The sequence below is a fragment of the Curcuma longa genome, chromosome 11 (genome assembly GCF_044706935.1).
Source record: "Curcuma longa cultivar G26 ecotype Majalengka, Jawa Barat chromosome 11, ITB_CL_G26_1.1, whole genome shotgun sequence".
Classification (NCBI taxonomy): domain Eukaryota; kingdom Viridiplantae; phylum Streptophyta; class Magnoliopsida; order Zingiberales; family Zingiberaceae; genus Curcuma; species Curcuma longa.
The window spans coordinates 3,263,840-3,279,361 of NC_133871.1; the positions used below are offsets into that span (position 1 = coordinate 3,263,840).

The 15,522-nt window shown below is 38.8% G+C and overlaps 2 protein-coding genes and 1 pseudogene across 3 annotated transcripts; all 3 read right to left on the minus strand.

Moving 5' to 3' along the window:
- Positions 1-1,419: 1,419 nt before the first annotated feature.
- On the minus strand, positions 1,420-3,198 carry LOC141841168 (hexose carrier protein HEX6-like). Its single transcript, XM_074729296.1, has 3 exons — positions 3,043-3,198; positions 2,652-2,980; positions 1,420-2,576 (listed from the first exon to the last, which is right to left on the minus strand). Exons 1-3 carry the CDS (start codon positions 3,188-3,190, stop codon positions 1,527-1,529), a joined length of 1,527 nt encoding a protein of 508 aa, XP_074585397.1. The 5' UTR covers positions 3,191-3,198; the 3' UTR covers positions 1,420-1,526.
- Positions 3,199-5,048: 1,850 nt separating this feature from the next.
- On the minus strand, positions 5,049-9,099 carry LOC141841642 (uncharacterized; annotated as a pseudogene).
- A 644-nt stretch (positions 9,100-9,743) lies between these two features.
- LOC141839022 (granule-bound starch synthase 1, chloroplastic/amyloplastic-like) lies at positions 9,744-14,898 on the minus strand. 2 transcript variants are annotated; one of them, XM_074726669.1, is made up of 14 exons: positions 14,782-14,898; positions 13,172-13,540; positions 13,008-13,088; positions 12,833-12,931; positions 12,636-12,725; positions 11,791-11,854; positions 11,612-11,712; positions 11,402-11,511; positions 11,047-11,290; positions 10,800-10,976; positions 10,530-10,721; positions 10,322-10,408; positions 10,118-10,246; positions 9,744-10,037 (listed from the first exon to the last, which is right to left on the minus strand). In XM_074726669.1, the coding sequence occupies exons 2-14, from the start codon at positions 13,526-13,528 to the stop codon at positions 9,921-9,923; spliced, it is 1,848 nt and encodes a 615-aa protein (XP_074582770.1). In that variant the 5' UTR covers positions 13,529-13,540; positions 14,782-14,898; the 3' UTR covers positions 9,744-9,920. The 2 variants fall into 2 exon arrangements, with proteins under 2 accessions (XP_074582770.1, XP_074582771.1); XM_074726670.1 differs by lacking the exon at positions 14,782-14,898 and adding an exon at positions 14,661-14,681.
- Positions 14,899-15,522: the final 624 nt, after the last annotated feature.

A 15,522-nucleotide genomic window follows, 5' to 3' on the forward strand; every position in this document is an offset into this window, starting at 1 on the left:
TTTGAAAATCAATCTTACATAATATTAATTTATTCAATTTAATTGAATTAGAAATTTTAAAATAAAAATTGAATTGAATATTCAAAATAATCGATATTTTTTAAAAAACTTGAAATTATGAAATAATCAAACTTAACTTTTAAATTTGATCTATTAATTAGATTTAACGCTTACCGATCTAGCATGTTTATCTTAAAAAATAATAATAATAAATTTCATCGTAATTATCAAAAGATATGCTTTTTTTTTCTTCTGCAAAAGGTGGAATCCGTCACCTTAGCGGTCTCACACGATCGGCCTCACGATCATCTGTGAGGAGGTAAATCGAAAAATTACAGTTGATCACGACGCAGGAGAATATTACGTGGATTATGCTCTCGATTATGTTGAGCAGGGTGTGGAGAGCATCTAATTCTCTTTGAATATTGGTATACAAGAATATAAATATCAATATCATGGAATCTAATGGTGTGATGCATGTGTCAAAAATTATTTCCTAGTTATTATTTAATTTAATAATAAGTGAGTTATATCAAAAAGATTTTCGATGAAAATAAAGAAATTTAACGTTCTTCTTTCCAAATATTAATTATTTCATATTTACTAGGAGAAATATTATGATGAAAGATAAAAAAAAAGTAATTGGTAATCTTATTTAAATTTTTTATTAATGGTTTTTTAAAGGTATTGTGTTCCTAATTGTCTTTATATCTATTTAAACCACACAAATATAATTTTTTTTATAAAATTGTAAAAAGTATAAAAATATATATTTGAAAATTTTAAAATATGGAGGTCTTATAATTTGGTCAAAAATCAAAAGACATGTTCAAATTTTTAATAATTATTAGAAATAGAAAATAGCCCATTTATCCAAACTATTTGTGTGGAATTGTCTTTTTTTCATGGTTGCATGTGAATAAAATTTATCCGATTTCTGAACTCTCGAGCCTGAGTGTCGACTGCCCAAATATCCGAGTTCTGAAATTAAGCACATGAGATCACGAAGGCCAATTTAATACGGTAGTTATAGCAACAGTAGTTGCAAAGGGATGCGGCCTTTGATGAAAAGGAAAGAGATGCACCCATGCATGTTTTAGAGAGTAGTACCAATCTAGTTTTTTGGGACTCTAATCTCGACAAAGCCGAGATAATATAATACCCAATTGTTTTCGAATTCGTGGCATAATATCAAGGAGCACCTCTTCAATATCCACGGGTTTATTCGTGGTCAACTGTAATTTTTTGATTTATCTCTTCATAGATGATCATAAAATCAATTCATGAAATGGAGAGTCATCCCCTCCTTTACCCAAGAAAAAGCATTTTTATTTTAGATTAATGAATTCAACTTTTTATAGAAAAGAGTAGCATCTCTCTATGTAGGTCCTATCGTATAGAAGAACTTAGTTAGTCAAAGAGTAGCATCCCTCTATGTAGGTCCTATCTCTTTTAATTTGCCCATGTTTTATTTATACTCTTGAGAATGTTCAGTATGAGTATTCATTTACAGCCATGATTTAATTTTAATTAAAAGAGTGGTCTGTTTTGACTACAAACCGCTTCCAAATCCGATGCTGCTTCCATATTGAATCCATCCTCTCAATCGGAACCCCCTTCGTCTCCGGCACCATCGCCGCCACGAACACCGTCATCGCTACCACCCACCCCGCGAAGTAGAAGAACACGCCGGACTTGAACCGGCAGAGCATGGCGAGCAGGCTCTGTCCGTTGACCGCCGCCAACAACAGCGTCACCGCCACCACCACGCTCTGCCCCGCCGACCGCACCTCCAGCGGCACCACCTCGCTCGGCACCAGCCACCCCAGCGGACCCCACGAGGTCCCGAACCCAGCCACGAACACGCACGTCGCCACCAGCACCGCGTAGGCGCACCTGAGCTCCGCCGCCAGCGCGCTGCCGGCCACGAGGTGCGACGCCAGCATCAACGCTCCGCCGGCGAAAAACAAAGTGCGCCGGCCGAGTCGGTCCACCATCAGCATCGAGCCGAGAATCGACCCCACGCTGATGGCGCTGACGATGACCGTGGAAAGCAGAGAAGAGCGCTCGGCGAGGCCGATGGTGCTGAAGATGACCGGGGAGTAGAAGGTGATGACAGTGATCCCGGTCATCTGCTTGAAGAACGGGATGAGCACCACCAGGACGAGCTGCGGCCGGTACTCCGGCCGCAGGAGGGCAGCGAAGGATCCAAAAGACCCGACATTGGAAACCTTGGCAGCGGCGATCATGTCGTCGAGCTCGTCCTGGACGTCGTCGGTTCCGCGAATCTTGCGGAGAGTTTGGGCGGCGGTTTGGACGGAGGCCTGGGAGGTGGAGCGCTGGAGGATGCTGTTCGGGGTTTCAGGGAGGAAGACGGAACCGGCGGCGAGAACGGTGGCCGGAATTATGGCCAAGCTGAGCGAGATTCTCCAGCCCCAGTGGGAGCGGATTCTCTGGGTGCCGTAGTTGATGAGGTTGGCTCCGAGGATTCCGAGCCCGATGAAGAAGTCGAAGGCATTGTTGACGGCGCCGCGGTGGCGCGGCGGAGCCATCTCGGAGAGGTACAGAGGGACGGCCTTCAAGCCGATGATGAACCAATCCTTTATTTATTTACTTTAATTAATAAAAATCCCAAAATAAAAATCTTAAACCTGATTGGTGAATCCGACGCCGACGCCGAGCAGGACGCGGGCGAGGATGAGCATGTAAACGTTGAGGGCGAGGCCGCCGAGGGCGGCTCCGGCCATGAAGGCGGCGCCGCCGAAAAGCATGGAGGCCCGGCGACCGAGGGCCCGCGTCACCGGCGACGCGCACAGGGAGGCGAAGAGTCCGGCGATGTACAGCGACGACGTGAAGGCCGTCAGAAGCTGGCTGTCGAACCTGCAGTAGTTAGTTCCCGCCGTCGACCGCTTCTCGTGCACCTTGGCGTACACCGCCGGGAAGAACTCCCGCAGGAACGGCTCCATGGACGTCACTCCCCCTATCGATTAGAACAATCTTAATTCAATTATATATGAAATCAGAAAGATCACCGTTGAGTACCAGAGATTCCGAGGTCGTAGCCGAAGAGGACGCCGCCGGAGGCCGCGACGGCGCATGTGAGGACGACGAAGGGCGTGATTCTTCCTCCGTGCGTTTGGACTTTTCCGGTGGGCTCCATCGGCGGCGGCGGCGGCGGCGGAGACTGCATGGTTTAGTGGACGCTGCTGGGGAGCTCTGCCATGGCCCATGGAGCATAGAAGGAATATAAAAACAAGTGCGACAAATAATTGTTCACCGTTCATTCCCGTCCATTCCGCATACAAAAAAGTGGGAGATTATATTTATAGCAAGTGATTCAAATCAATCGACGATTCCAAATAAAAAACAAAAGGGTGCCCTTTTATTAGTTTTTTTCTTTTTCAAAAGGGACCGTATATTATTTAAATTTATTTAATACGATAATCGAATATAATTAAAATAGATCTCTTAGTTGGAAGATTATTTGAAAATTTTATAATGTTAAATATATTTAATTGATTATTAAATTTAATAATATAAATTTATTTGATTATAACAAATGATTCAAATCACTTGATAGAAAATCAAAAGAGTGGATCTCTATATTCATATTGTAAAAAAAAAAATTAATTTTAATCAAAGTTACACTATCTTATAGTAATTTTTATTTTAATCGAAGTTACACTATCTTATAATAATTTTGATCAAAATTGTACTATTGAGTTTAACTAAAATTATATTATTGTTGAATAACTTTGATAAAAATAAATAAATTACTTTAAAATAACTTTGATTAAAATTATACCATCTGGAAATAGTTTTGATAAAAATCCTAAAGATACATTATTCTAAAAACACACGTGTAACTTTCACTAAAATGGTAAAAAAAATTACTAAGATATTTTTTATTTCTTATAAAAGATATTTTTTATTTACTACAAATTCATAACTATTACAAATATATAATAACTATAATCTTATAATTTTTATAATATAATATTAATCAATAATAAAATATCTACATCATAAATTATGATTCATTACTTAAAGATCAAAGATAAAATATCCATCATGTGAGACAAATATCCATCATGTGAGACCGCTAAGGTGACAAATTTTTATAGAAGAAAGATAAAATATCCATATGATAACCATTATAATGTATAACTATTATAATTTAATATTATTAATATTCATCAGAATTTAAATATTTATATATAATAATAATTATGATTTATAACTGCTACACTAATATTGATTAAATAAAGATATTTTTAAAAATAAATTAATATTTTCATAAATCATTATTTTTATAATAAATAAAAAATTACTATTCCAATAAAAAAGGTATCTTTTTTTCCCCATAAAACATACTGCATTTTACTTATTTCTTAGTAAAATGCAGCGATAGATCTGTAAAATGATTTTGTTCTTGATAAAACATCCATTAGCGTGAGATTCGTGCATGCTCACCTACTCATTTTTCAATTTTTTTCAAAAAAATATATAATATTTGAGACTTAATTAATATATACATTTTCTTTACGATTAGACGAAATTAATATATACAACGGTACTAATTTGGCAGCATAAGAGGCCCAAAGTCTCTCAGCTCGTCAGCTCGTTAAACACTTGTATTTAGGCCTGGACAGAAATAAAAATTATAAAAAGATTGTTATGTTGATTTTTTTTCTATATTTACTTTGTATAAACAGGATGAATTATTGTTCTTTTTTCTGTTTACCTAATGAACACATGAATTTACAAATCCAAATTTCCACCATCCCAAGTACTGTGAAGCCGAATTTCTCGCTCTCGGGACATAACTGAGTTGGTTATGACGAAACAAATTTGTAAAAGAGGACAAGAATTCAAATTTCGATGAAACCGAGCAATATCCTCCTCTATCGTGATCAACTATAATTTCTCGATTGACCTCCTCGTCATGGGACCAACTGTGTAGACACACATGGCACCTACATATGGTAGACATTTATTCATTTTCTTCTTTTACTAATACAATTTATGATGAGTTCTCCCATGAAAAATTGTTCCATGTCGAAGACAGGGTAGCATGGTTTACAAAAGATGAGCCAAACACAACCTACAATACGCAGGTTGAGATGAATATTTAAAGAAATGAAAATAATCAAAGCAACTAACTGAATTCTCTGGCTGTCGAATGAATTCGAAAATCCTAATATCGAACTTTCTCATGTACATGTGAAGTTAGAGAATTCTTCATATTAAGTTCGACGGTTGTTACCAGGCGGAGGAAGAGCGCAAGGCATAGAAGCTGAAGGTGATGCATAACTTGTTTCTAGGAACTGTCTCTGCTTCTCGTCTGCGAGGCAAAGGATTGAGTCCGCACACACCTCTTGAGCTGACGGAGGAGGAACGGGTTTGAAGTCTTGCAATTTAGAGTACTCCATGAGAAGGTGATACATATAATCATAGACTCGATCCATTTCCAACTCCTCCATGAATGACTGCCCCCTCTTTCCTATGGCCTCCGCCTGTTCATCAAACAATTATCTTCCTCATTGCTACTGTTAATTATGTTCTTGTTTCATTCCCTAAAACTCTTTGGAAGAGAATTTATTGAAATAAAAGTAATATCACACTTATTGTTCCAGTCGATTCTCCCTCCTTTTTTCACTCTCGACTTAAAATCGAAAACATCCACCTTCCTTAAATTGCCTAACCCATAAAATTTCCACATAAAATTTGATTTTTTTCAGTGATTTTATGTGGGAATTGCTCTAATTGGAAATATATATACATCAAAATTAAGTAACAGAAGGAACTTTATGCTATTGCACCAGAAGCCAATGATGCTCTGGCAAAATGGAGGAGAAGAACTACTGGAGAATCATAAGGACAACAAAGAGTTACTGGAGAAGTAGACAACAATACCTCAGAGGGATTCGAATTCCCCCAATCGACAGCGAGCTTTATTGACTGGCAGAGCTCGGCGGGACTGATGGGCCAGAAATTTTCTTTTGGAACAAGACCACGGGTAAAGAAGTCTTCATACTGTGGATCGATGATCAGTACAAGGGATCCACATGCTAGAATGTATTTCAAACTCACTGACCATGCAAAACCCTCTGCATATATCTTATATCTGAAATTAAAAAGTAAAATCATATACCAAATATAGTTGTTATATCTTAATGGCATTTCAAAGCTACTGTACCGGTAATCGCATTGGCTTGAGAGACTAGATTTCTGAAACCCAGATTTGGACTCTTCTACCCAGTCCTGCATTTCAAAATAAGTGCATGAATTTACAGGACAAGTTAAATCATGCTTCAAATTAAGTGAAGGTTAAAATTTGATACTTGACACAAGATTTGAGCTCCCCATTTATCGGAGTCGTTGCAACTCAGAAGTGCCTCTCGTATGGGTGAGTCAACAAAAGGGTTGCCTTTCCAGTATGCAGTTTTGTCCTTTTTACTCCACTTTACATTTTGTGAACCAAGCTTGATGCTTTGGAATTCTTCATTCCATGATCTGATGTTGATCTCAGGCCTGCAATAACATTGCATGCTTGAATATAATCGGCATGAAATGTTTTCTCTTGGCAGTCCAAAACAAAGCTGCACTCGAAACATTTCTTTCCAGTTTTCTTTTTCAGAACTGTCTTTGTACACCAAAATTTTGATACTGTTGGCTTTCTACATAATTCAGAAGTAATGATCTCATTTATTTAGCAAATTGATTCCGATGAACATGAAATTTTTGACATAACTAGTTGCAATTAAGATGAATTCACAAGGTAATTGTAGAGTCTTATTGAAATGACAAGTGAAATATTCTACAAACATCATAAACATATTTGGAGGAATTAAACAAAAGAGTACAAACAAATGTATTAGAGAAACTATTTAACGCCTTCTATCTGCATATAAGTGATAGGAAATGTGTGTTGTTATTGTGTTTGTATATATACAGCTTTAACTTGAAACTCATTCGATTTCTGAGAAGAAGCTAGTGTGTTTCTGTTTGCTTAATTAGGCATAAGGAATGAAAGAAAAGGATACCACAACAATTGAGGAACCCATTTATTCCAAAAACTTGATTGATTCAATGAACAAAGACAAAGTGAGTTCAAATCAATGAGTTTGGATAAAAGAAGGCTAGCACAACAATTGAGAAACACACTTCTTCCGAAAACTTGATTCAATGATCAAAGACAAAGTCAGTTCAAATCAATGAGTTTGGCTACAACCTAAGATGACTTAGTTATAGCAAGTAATTATTTCAAGCTTCCTGCTTATGAGGCTACCCTTTAGAAAACTTCAAGCATATTGCATTGCATTTGCACTGACCACAAACACATTTAATGAAGTTTCACTAGAACAAATTTAATCCTGCGAGCTTTCAAAAAGTTATTAATGAACCAAGGCAACATAGAACATGCCAAGTGAGTAAAAAGACAGACATGTTCTTACATTGCTGCATGTCAACCATTCTCTCACTCTTTCTAAATATATTTTATCTTGACATCCTAGGATTGATGGCTAAATATATTTGGAGATCAACCTCTGAGTGTGCATAAATTATGCTTCAGATTTACTCGGTAAGCGAATCAGGAGAAAAGACCATCTACCTCTAGGATTAGTTGGGCAAAGCCTAGACACATGGATTATCAAAAAAGAAGAAGTCTATTTGTTGCTAATACTTATTACTAATAATTACTTTCAAGGATATCATCTAGTTCAATGGAAAGAGACTATCATCAGGATTGAGGAGGACCTGTCAGCAAAATCAATACTCTGCTTAATCTCCAATCTCAACTCACCAATGTAAACAAAATTTCTCACTGTAATCAAGTTAGCACATTTAAAGTTGATAGTCCAATCCTTTTGTGTTAGGAAGGACAATGTTTAATATACTCTTCTTTTCATGCTTTTGGTTATTTTCTATCAGGATCAAGATTCAAGAGCAATATTTATAGGCTCTCTAATAAACACATGGTTTCTAATTGAAAGATCCAGGTTCGGCAAAACAATTGACAACAAATGTGTCATATGATAAGGAGAACCCTTCAAAAATGCTTCCAAATTTATATTTGAACATTGATAAGATCAATCTTTCATATGGTGATTCAATATCGAGCAGTTCTAATTAATTAATCAATCATATATTTGTTTCTGAATTGAAATGAAGCAGTGAATTGGAGAATGCAAATATCATACCAACCCCAGAAGGACCAGTCCGGGAATGGGATGTCGAAATGATCTTCGGTGGTGCAGTAGCGGAAGAGCGGTGGCGGAATGGGTAAACTGCTACCATTAGGGCTCCCATCGCCGGGACGGAACTCGAACCGGTGGAGGGTCGGCCGGTCCATGCAATCGAACATGAGGTCGACGTCGGGCACCATTCCAGGGTACCTCCGCAGGAGCTGCAGCAGGCCCCAAATGGTGACCAAGGCCCTGCTCTGCACGCACGCGTAGTAGAGATCCACGAATAGGCGTCTCCCCTCCAAGATCACCACCCGCATCGCCGCGCGCTTCCCGGCCTCGGCCACCAGCGCGGCCGAAATGCGGGTCGACCGCCACGGGTCCAGGTCGCGGTGGATCGCCTGGAAAAAGTTAGGGCACGACCGCGGCGGTGGAGAATTCGGGTTCGGCCTCGGCTCGGGGAGGATCGGCGGGAAGTGAGGGCAGGAGAGAACGAGGCAGCGGAGGACGGTGAGGGGCCGCAGGCGCTTCTTGATCTGGGGGAAAGGGTGCCACGGCGTGGGATCGAGGTTGTGGCCGGCCAGGGTCTTGGTGTTCGACGCCATGTCTTCCGCTGCCTGCGCAGGGTTAGTGCTTGTGAGAACGCCCGTCGAACCGAAGCTAATGAGAAACGAGGAGCGAGAGTCAGGAGCGTACCATGTGGAGGCAGACGAGGAGGAGGAGGACGATGGAGCAGAGGGCGAGGAAGATTAAGCGGGAGGAGAACGGGAGGGCGGAGAGGCGGAGACGACCTCGACGGGCGGCGGAAGAGTTACCCCGCAGCTGCGGGGCCATGGATGCTCTCTCTCTCTCTCTCTCTTCGAAGCTGGAGATGAAGCTCTTCTTCTTCTTCGAGAAGTCGAAGGTTCATCCGCGCTCTATGTGCCACGTGACCCGCATGTCACGGACGTGCTCGAGAAAAGCCTAACGTTCATTTTACCTTTGGTTGAATTGGACATTTCCAATTATTATTTCATCATTACATACTACATAAATTTTTAAAAAAATCAGAATTTTCCTATAATAAATTATTCATTTTTAATAAATTAGGGGGAAAATAAAAAAAGGTGTCTTTTATTTATTTTTTTCATCAAAAGGAAATCTCATAATCTGAAAATACTTCTATCGTAGCACGTAATAATTTTAACTACACTTACTTCAACATGTTCAAAATTATTAAATATTTATAGTCAAAATGATTTAACATTGATTGAATCTACTTTAAAATATTTCAAACTCATAAAAAATAAATAAAATTAAACTTAAACAATCATTTCAATAGTTTTTTATTAAAACTAAACTTGACTACCTTACTAAATAAATTTAAACAGCATAAAAAATTTGACTCATTTATAACCCTACTAAACTCATTTTGTGTGTTTTTATTATGATTTTATATAGTATAACTCAAGTATTTACTAGTCTTTTAAGTATATAAATTTTAATTTTTTAAATATTTTTATTTCTTAACTAATCTTTAATAAAATTCACTATCTCTTATTCTTTTTCTCAAAATTTAAATTAGAACAGATAACATCTGCATTACGCCAACAAACGGCCTTAGAGTTAGATTACACTGCTTATTTTACAAGAACTAATTTACAACACGTTGCAGTGATAGATGATATCTCTACTATTTAACAAACCATTTATTGTGAAAATGCAGTCATGAGGAACACAACTCGATCAGTTTCATGGAGTGGCCACGTTTTCCTTGGCGAGAGGAGCTACTTCCTCGCCTTCAATTCCAGCTTCACTACCCTCAAGCCCAAGGCTCAGCAAGAACTTCTCCCATTCCTTTGCTGGCCCCTGCCAAAGGAGAAGTTAAAAGAGTAAGAATCATCAGAGGCAGGCAACAAGATAGAACTGTAAGACGATTTAAGACGCACCTTCCAGGAGAAATCTTGAGCCATGCAGGTCTGTATCATCTCCTCGAAAGCAGGCGTTCCATAAACCATAAGGGCTCTCTTCACTGTTTCCACAATCTTTAGCACGTCGGCCTCGTCGGCAATGTCGCACTGAAACAAGATCACAGACTTCATTAGGAATCATGCTGATGTATCGATACATGTTGTGGAGCAAGTGCTTAATACCTCCACACTGAAGGGACCCATGTGGAAACCTGTGATGCCATCTTTGACAGTGTTGACGAGTCCACCAGTCGTGGTGCACATGCAAGGCTGTATCAGTTTCAGAGTCAAAGCCCAGGATAATGGGAGATAGCAACTTTATCGTTGCATCAAGGTTCCCCTTCTTATATTTTACTGAAAACTAATAGTGAAAAAAGAAGAGGCAACATACGGTTCCGTATCTCATGCCCTGGAGCTGAATGAGACCACATGGTTCGAACCTACTGGGAATAACAAGGATATCAGCACCCGCCATGATTCCATGAGCCAAAGGAATATTGAACTTCATATGAGCTCTGAATTTGTCTGGGAACTTGTCCTCGAGCAATGCAAGTTGGCGCTCTAACTTCTTTTTACCAGTACCCTGTGATCTTTCGCGATTAGTATAATGATGTGTGATTGTGTATGCAAGTAGAGAGTGAAGCAAAGAGATGTTTCTTACGAGAACTATCACTTGAACATCCTGATCGATGAACTTTGGAATTGCTTCAGCTAGAATGTCTGAACCCTTTTGTTCTTCTAGTCTTCCAATGAAAGCTATCACAGGGATTTTACTGTTGACGGGTAGTCCAACCTCAGCTTGCAAAGCTTCCTTGTTGAGTGGCTTTGCCTCCATTACCTGAAATATCTTTGTGAGCTTCATGTGCAAGTTAAAACTATGGTGAAAAGCAGTCGCTGAAGGTGCTCACAGTGGTTGCGTCGTAATTTGCTGTTATGTATTTGTCTGTTGAGGGATTCCACTCGTTGGTGTCCATTCCATTTATGATGCCACAGATGGTTTTCAAGCGCAGTATATTGTCCAACTCGACACCCTTATCGATCCCTGAGACGAGTTCCTGGGCATAGTATGGGCTCACAGTCAATACACGATCTGATTCTATAATTCCCGCCTTCATCCAGTTGATTTTCCTTCCTTTTATTGGTTTTTCATAGCTGCAAAGCATGGATATCATATTAAATTTCCAGTTGGGAAAGAAATTGAAACCCGATGGTTAACTTACGATTTTAGATAAGTAAGCAATGGTACAAGATCAAGGAGCATACCCATCGATGAAATCAAAAGAAGACTTGAATGTATCAGGGAGATCGAGACGTGAAAAATCTTCAAAGGCAAACCGTCCCTGATACGCAATATTATGAATGCAGAAAGCAACCTGAAAGCCAGTGAAATGATCGCCAAGAAATCAGTTGCTTATATATCATTAACAAGGCCTTGTAAAGCAAGATCAAGTTCAGAGTTTCAGGGCAACTTACTTTAGCATTTTTGTATATTCCATGGGCTTGATACATGGTCTTTAAATAGCAAGGTAATAGAGCAGTATGCCAATCGTTAGCAATGAATACAACATCCTCACCTGGACGAAACAAGTGATGGTCAAACATACAAAAACAATTGATAGATATGATCAGTTCAGAAGCTCTATTAGCAATACCATATGGTCCAGAATGATATTTGCTGTTGTTGAGATTCAGAACCCTTGGAGCTTCCAGAGCTGCCTGGATGAGTTAATCCACACCTTTGTGAGAATTTAATAGCGACAAGTTTGAACTTTATTCAAGAAATTTTCCAAATGCAGAATAGTCTCTCAAACATGAAATACATGAGCCCATTAACCAATCTGTGTTGCTAAATAAAAGATAATGATCAGTGAATGGGATTTAATAAACCCTAGAAAATAACTGATCATTCTTTGATACGGTACATATTCACACTGGTTGTGCTACTGATTGGTAGCTAGTTACATATCATCGAAGCTAACTCTGCCTTTTAGTTTATATCAGAGTTTGAAGGGATTTCAATTCTCATCAATACAAATAAATAGAGCTTCCAAATTTGTATAGCCATCCTAATGCATTTATAGAGATAAGGAAGAATGTCCATCAGTGTATATTTGAAAAAAAAAAATCTTTATTTTTTGTACCAAAAGCATCCAGTTTTTATGATGCATGCAATTATATCTTCTCACAGGGAAAATGATGCCCTAACCAGATTTAGTTCCAGGGAAATGATGCCACCAGATCGCCTCACCATCATTCCATTAATTGAAGTAATGGCACTAGTGTTTATAGGGTAAAATTACTAGGCACATTTAGACTATTTTAAATCTTTAGGAGGCATTTCAGAAAAAAAAAACATATAAAATTTGGGATTGAAATGAATTTGTTCGTTCTTCATAATTCCGAAAAAAGGAGCTTTAAGAGTGAGAAATCACAAATTGATTGCTAGTAAAGGACATAGTAGAGAAAGCTTGCTCTTACATCGGCAAAGAAGACTTACCAGACACAGAAGACAGAACCTTAGTTGGTTGTCTTCATAATCAGTTCCTGTGACAGGACCATATATCTTTCCTCCAGTTTTTCCCCAAACCTTTGGGAAGGAAGCAGATTTACAGTAAGCTTTGTGCCCTTTTATTTAATCATTGAAAGAACTTGGCAATATTAACAAGCAAGAAAAGCATGGTCATGCAAAAAAACCTTCGCAAGGAAGAGAGGGTGATCCACAAACACCCGATCAACTCCCCTTTTGTAGCAGTGGAAAAAGCGAACAGTTTCAATTCTATCACCAACTTTCAACTGCATGCAGGGACAAAAATTGAGCATGGAGATTCAAGAAACAGAGCCAACTTTGTAGAAGAAGGTAGTATGATACCTCGACTAAGACAGCCGTATCCCATCCATCTTTGTATTGGTCATGTCGCGGTGCTATAGTCATCACCCTGTGTCCCTTTGCCTGTGCACAAAAACAAAAAGCATTCATCAATCTGTTGCAAGGAGATGGCTATATTGTCCAGAGTTAGAGCATAAAAGGATTACCGCCATGGCTGGTGGCAATCCTCCAAGAACATCACCAAGCCCTCCAGTTTTACTCCACGGAGCCACCTCAGCAGCAACAAAGATCAAGTTCATTCCACTTGCACAGATTACAGAGGGTCTTCGGCTAGCATGTTGGATTCCCTTCCTCACTTGCCTAGTAGTTGCCTTTGCACACTGCATTGGACGTGAATTCATTTGGTTCCGCGATCTCAGTCCTTCAAAAGTACTGGCATGGTTACTCAGATAAGGGATCCTTCTGATTTGGAAGGCCAAACCCTCCAAATCACTAGCTCCATTGTAGCTGGAGCATGGGGTTTTAGCAATGAAGTGTGATGCAGTCACAGAAGGCATGGCCATGGGGATACCTCACTGCAATCAAATGAATTATAAGAATCTAATAGACAGAAAACCCTACCATGTTATCTCAATATCACCCTTCCAAAGAATTCCAAAAAAGAGGTTCCTTGTACTGAAAGCTATATTCAGCTTAGGATACTAGCACTATGTAAATAACTTCACATATTTTATTTTAGAATCATAAACCCCGTTTAGATTCAGACTGACGGAAAAAGATGGGGATCTACACCATTAGAACAACAATGGCACTATAATTAGCGGAACATATTTCAAAAGATAAGATGTTTTAGTGAAACGATTGTACATTCGAGAAACATAACTGTGTTTACTGAGTGCAAATGTTAGAAGCCACAGAGATTTTCCAACTCATCAAGAAGAAGTTGAAGGTAGCTAAGCGCCATTGATGGCACGGGTTTGGATTTAGTTCAACAACATAAAGCAGTTAAAATCCGAGTTCTTCCTAACAAAATTAACAAAAAGACGAGAAAAACAACAAAATGCTCTAGCTTTAGGTAGAAGAAAGTAGCAAAACAAAAAGGGATCTAGACACATGAAAAAAGGGACTAAAATTAGCCGGAATAAAAAAGCAATTCAAAAGATAAATCCAAGCAGAAGATGAAACGGCTGCATTTTTTTTAAGCAGAAGAGGGTGCGCTGCAAGGGAAGAAGGGAAACAGAGTTAGAGCTGCACGGATTTAGTTCAAAACGAAGTAGCTCGAAGTCGAGTTCTTACTCAAGAAATTTTCCGCGATTAAAGCAGAAAGAAAAGAAAAGCGCATGCTCTAGTTGTACATCGGAGAGGAGGAAGAAAGCATCATTAATCGCACAAATTTAGTTCAAAAACCTGAAGGAGCTTGAATCCGAGTTCTCCTCGAAAAATCTACCATTGAAACCAAAAAGAAAAGAAAAACTACGAACGAAAAGATCTAGTTTTAAATCCGAGAGCAGGAAGAAAGCACCATTAATCCCACAAATGTAGTTCAAAAACCTAAACTAGCTATAACCCGAGTTCTTCCTCCAGAAATCTTCCATTGATTGAGGCAGAAACTTAATTACCAAACAGAAGATATACACTACGAAAGAAATGCTCTAAGTTTAAATAGGAGAGAAGGAAGAAATCAGCATCACTCACCGGCGATCTCTTCTGGGGAAGACGGAGAGAGAGGATGAGACGACTCAAAATTTCAAAAAAAAAAAAAAAAAGAGAGAGAGAGAGAAACAACGAAATGCTCTAGTGTTAGAGCTTCACTCACCGGCGATCTCTTCGATCAAAGGAGGAGAGATAGAGAGAGAGAAGCAGAGATGGGAGGAAGAATCACCGCCGGAGCTCGATCGCTCTTTCTCTTTCTGGCTTGCAGCGGAAGTGATGAGTGAGGGAGAATCACGAGATGGGAGGGTACTTGTAACTGCAAATTGTGGGACGGACTCCGAGGCGACGCGTGGCGGCGTGTGAGTGGGTGGTTGATCACCACCGTCGGTGTGATCCCTGGTGGGTCCCCGGAGAGCCACGGAACGCAGAGTGCGAAATGGGACGCCATGCAGAACGGTAGATTCCGCCACGTCGGCACGCGCTTGCAGACAACGACGTGAGGACGACGACTGTATCAATTACGAAAATGTCCTCGCTGATTCGTTCATTTTGACTCAATTACGCGATTTATTTTAAAAAAAAGGTAAAACAACTCCTACCATATTTTTATTTTAATATTATTATAATAGATATAGAATAAAATTATTCTAATTTATCAAAATTATAATTTATATAAAGTATTATTATATTAATTTTTAAATTAATTTAATAAAAATTATTTAAATTTAATCAAAATTATTTCAAAAATATTATAGTAGTTATAATAATAAGTATCACAATTACTATTATAATTACTAAAATGGCCATAGCTTCTAAAAGGTATAATTTTGATCATAGCTTGATCAGATTATTATTATTAATATATTTAAATAAATTCAATAAGATCTTTTTACTCATTTCTTAC

Bases quoted from the DNA above. Each gene is read 5' to 3' on its own strand.
- LOC141841168 (XM_074729296.1), bottom strand. From the start codon at position 3,190: ATGCAGTCTCCGCCGCCGCCGCCGCCGCCGATGGAGCCCACCGGAAAA. The intron at 2,981-3,042 runs GTACTCAACGGT...TCTAATCGATAG, and splicing joins CTACGACCTCGGAATCTCTG to GGGGAGTGACGTCCATGGAG. The intron at 2,577-2,651 runs GTTTAAGATTTT...ATCGGCTTGAAG, and splicing joins GCGTCGGATTCACCAATCAG to GCCGTCCCTCTGTACCTCTC.
- LOC141839022 (XM_074726669.1), bottom strand. From the start codon at position 13,528: ATGGCCATGCCTTCTGTGACTGCATCACACTTCATTGCTAAAACCCCA. The intron at 11,713-11,790 runs GTATTGCTAATA...TGTTTCGTCCAG, and splicing joins ATATCATTCTGGACCATATG to GTGAGGATGTTGTATTCATT. The intron at 10,977-11,046 runs GTGAGCACCTTC...AAGATATTTCAG, and splicing joins CAAATTACGACGCAACCACT to GTAATGGAGGCAAAGCCACT.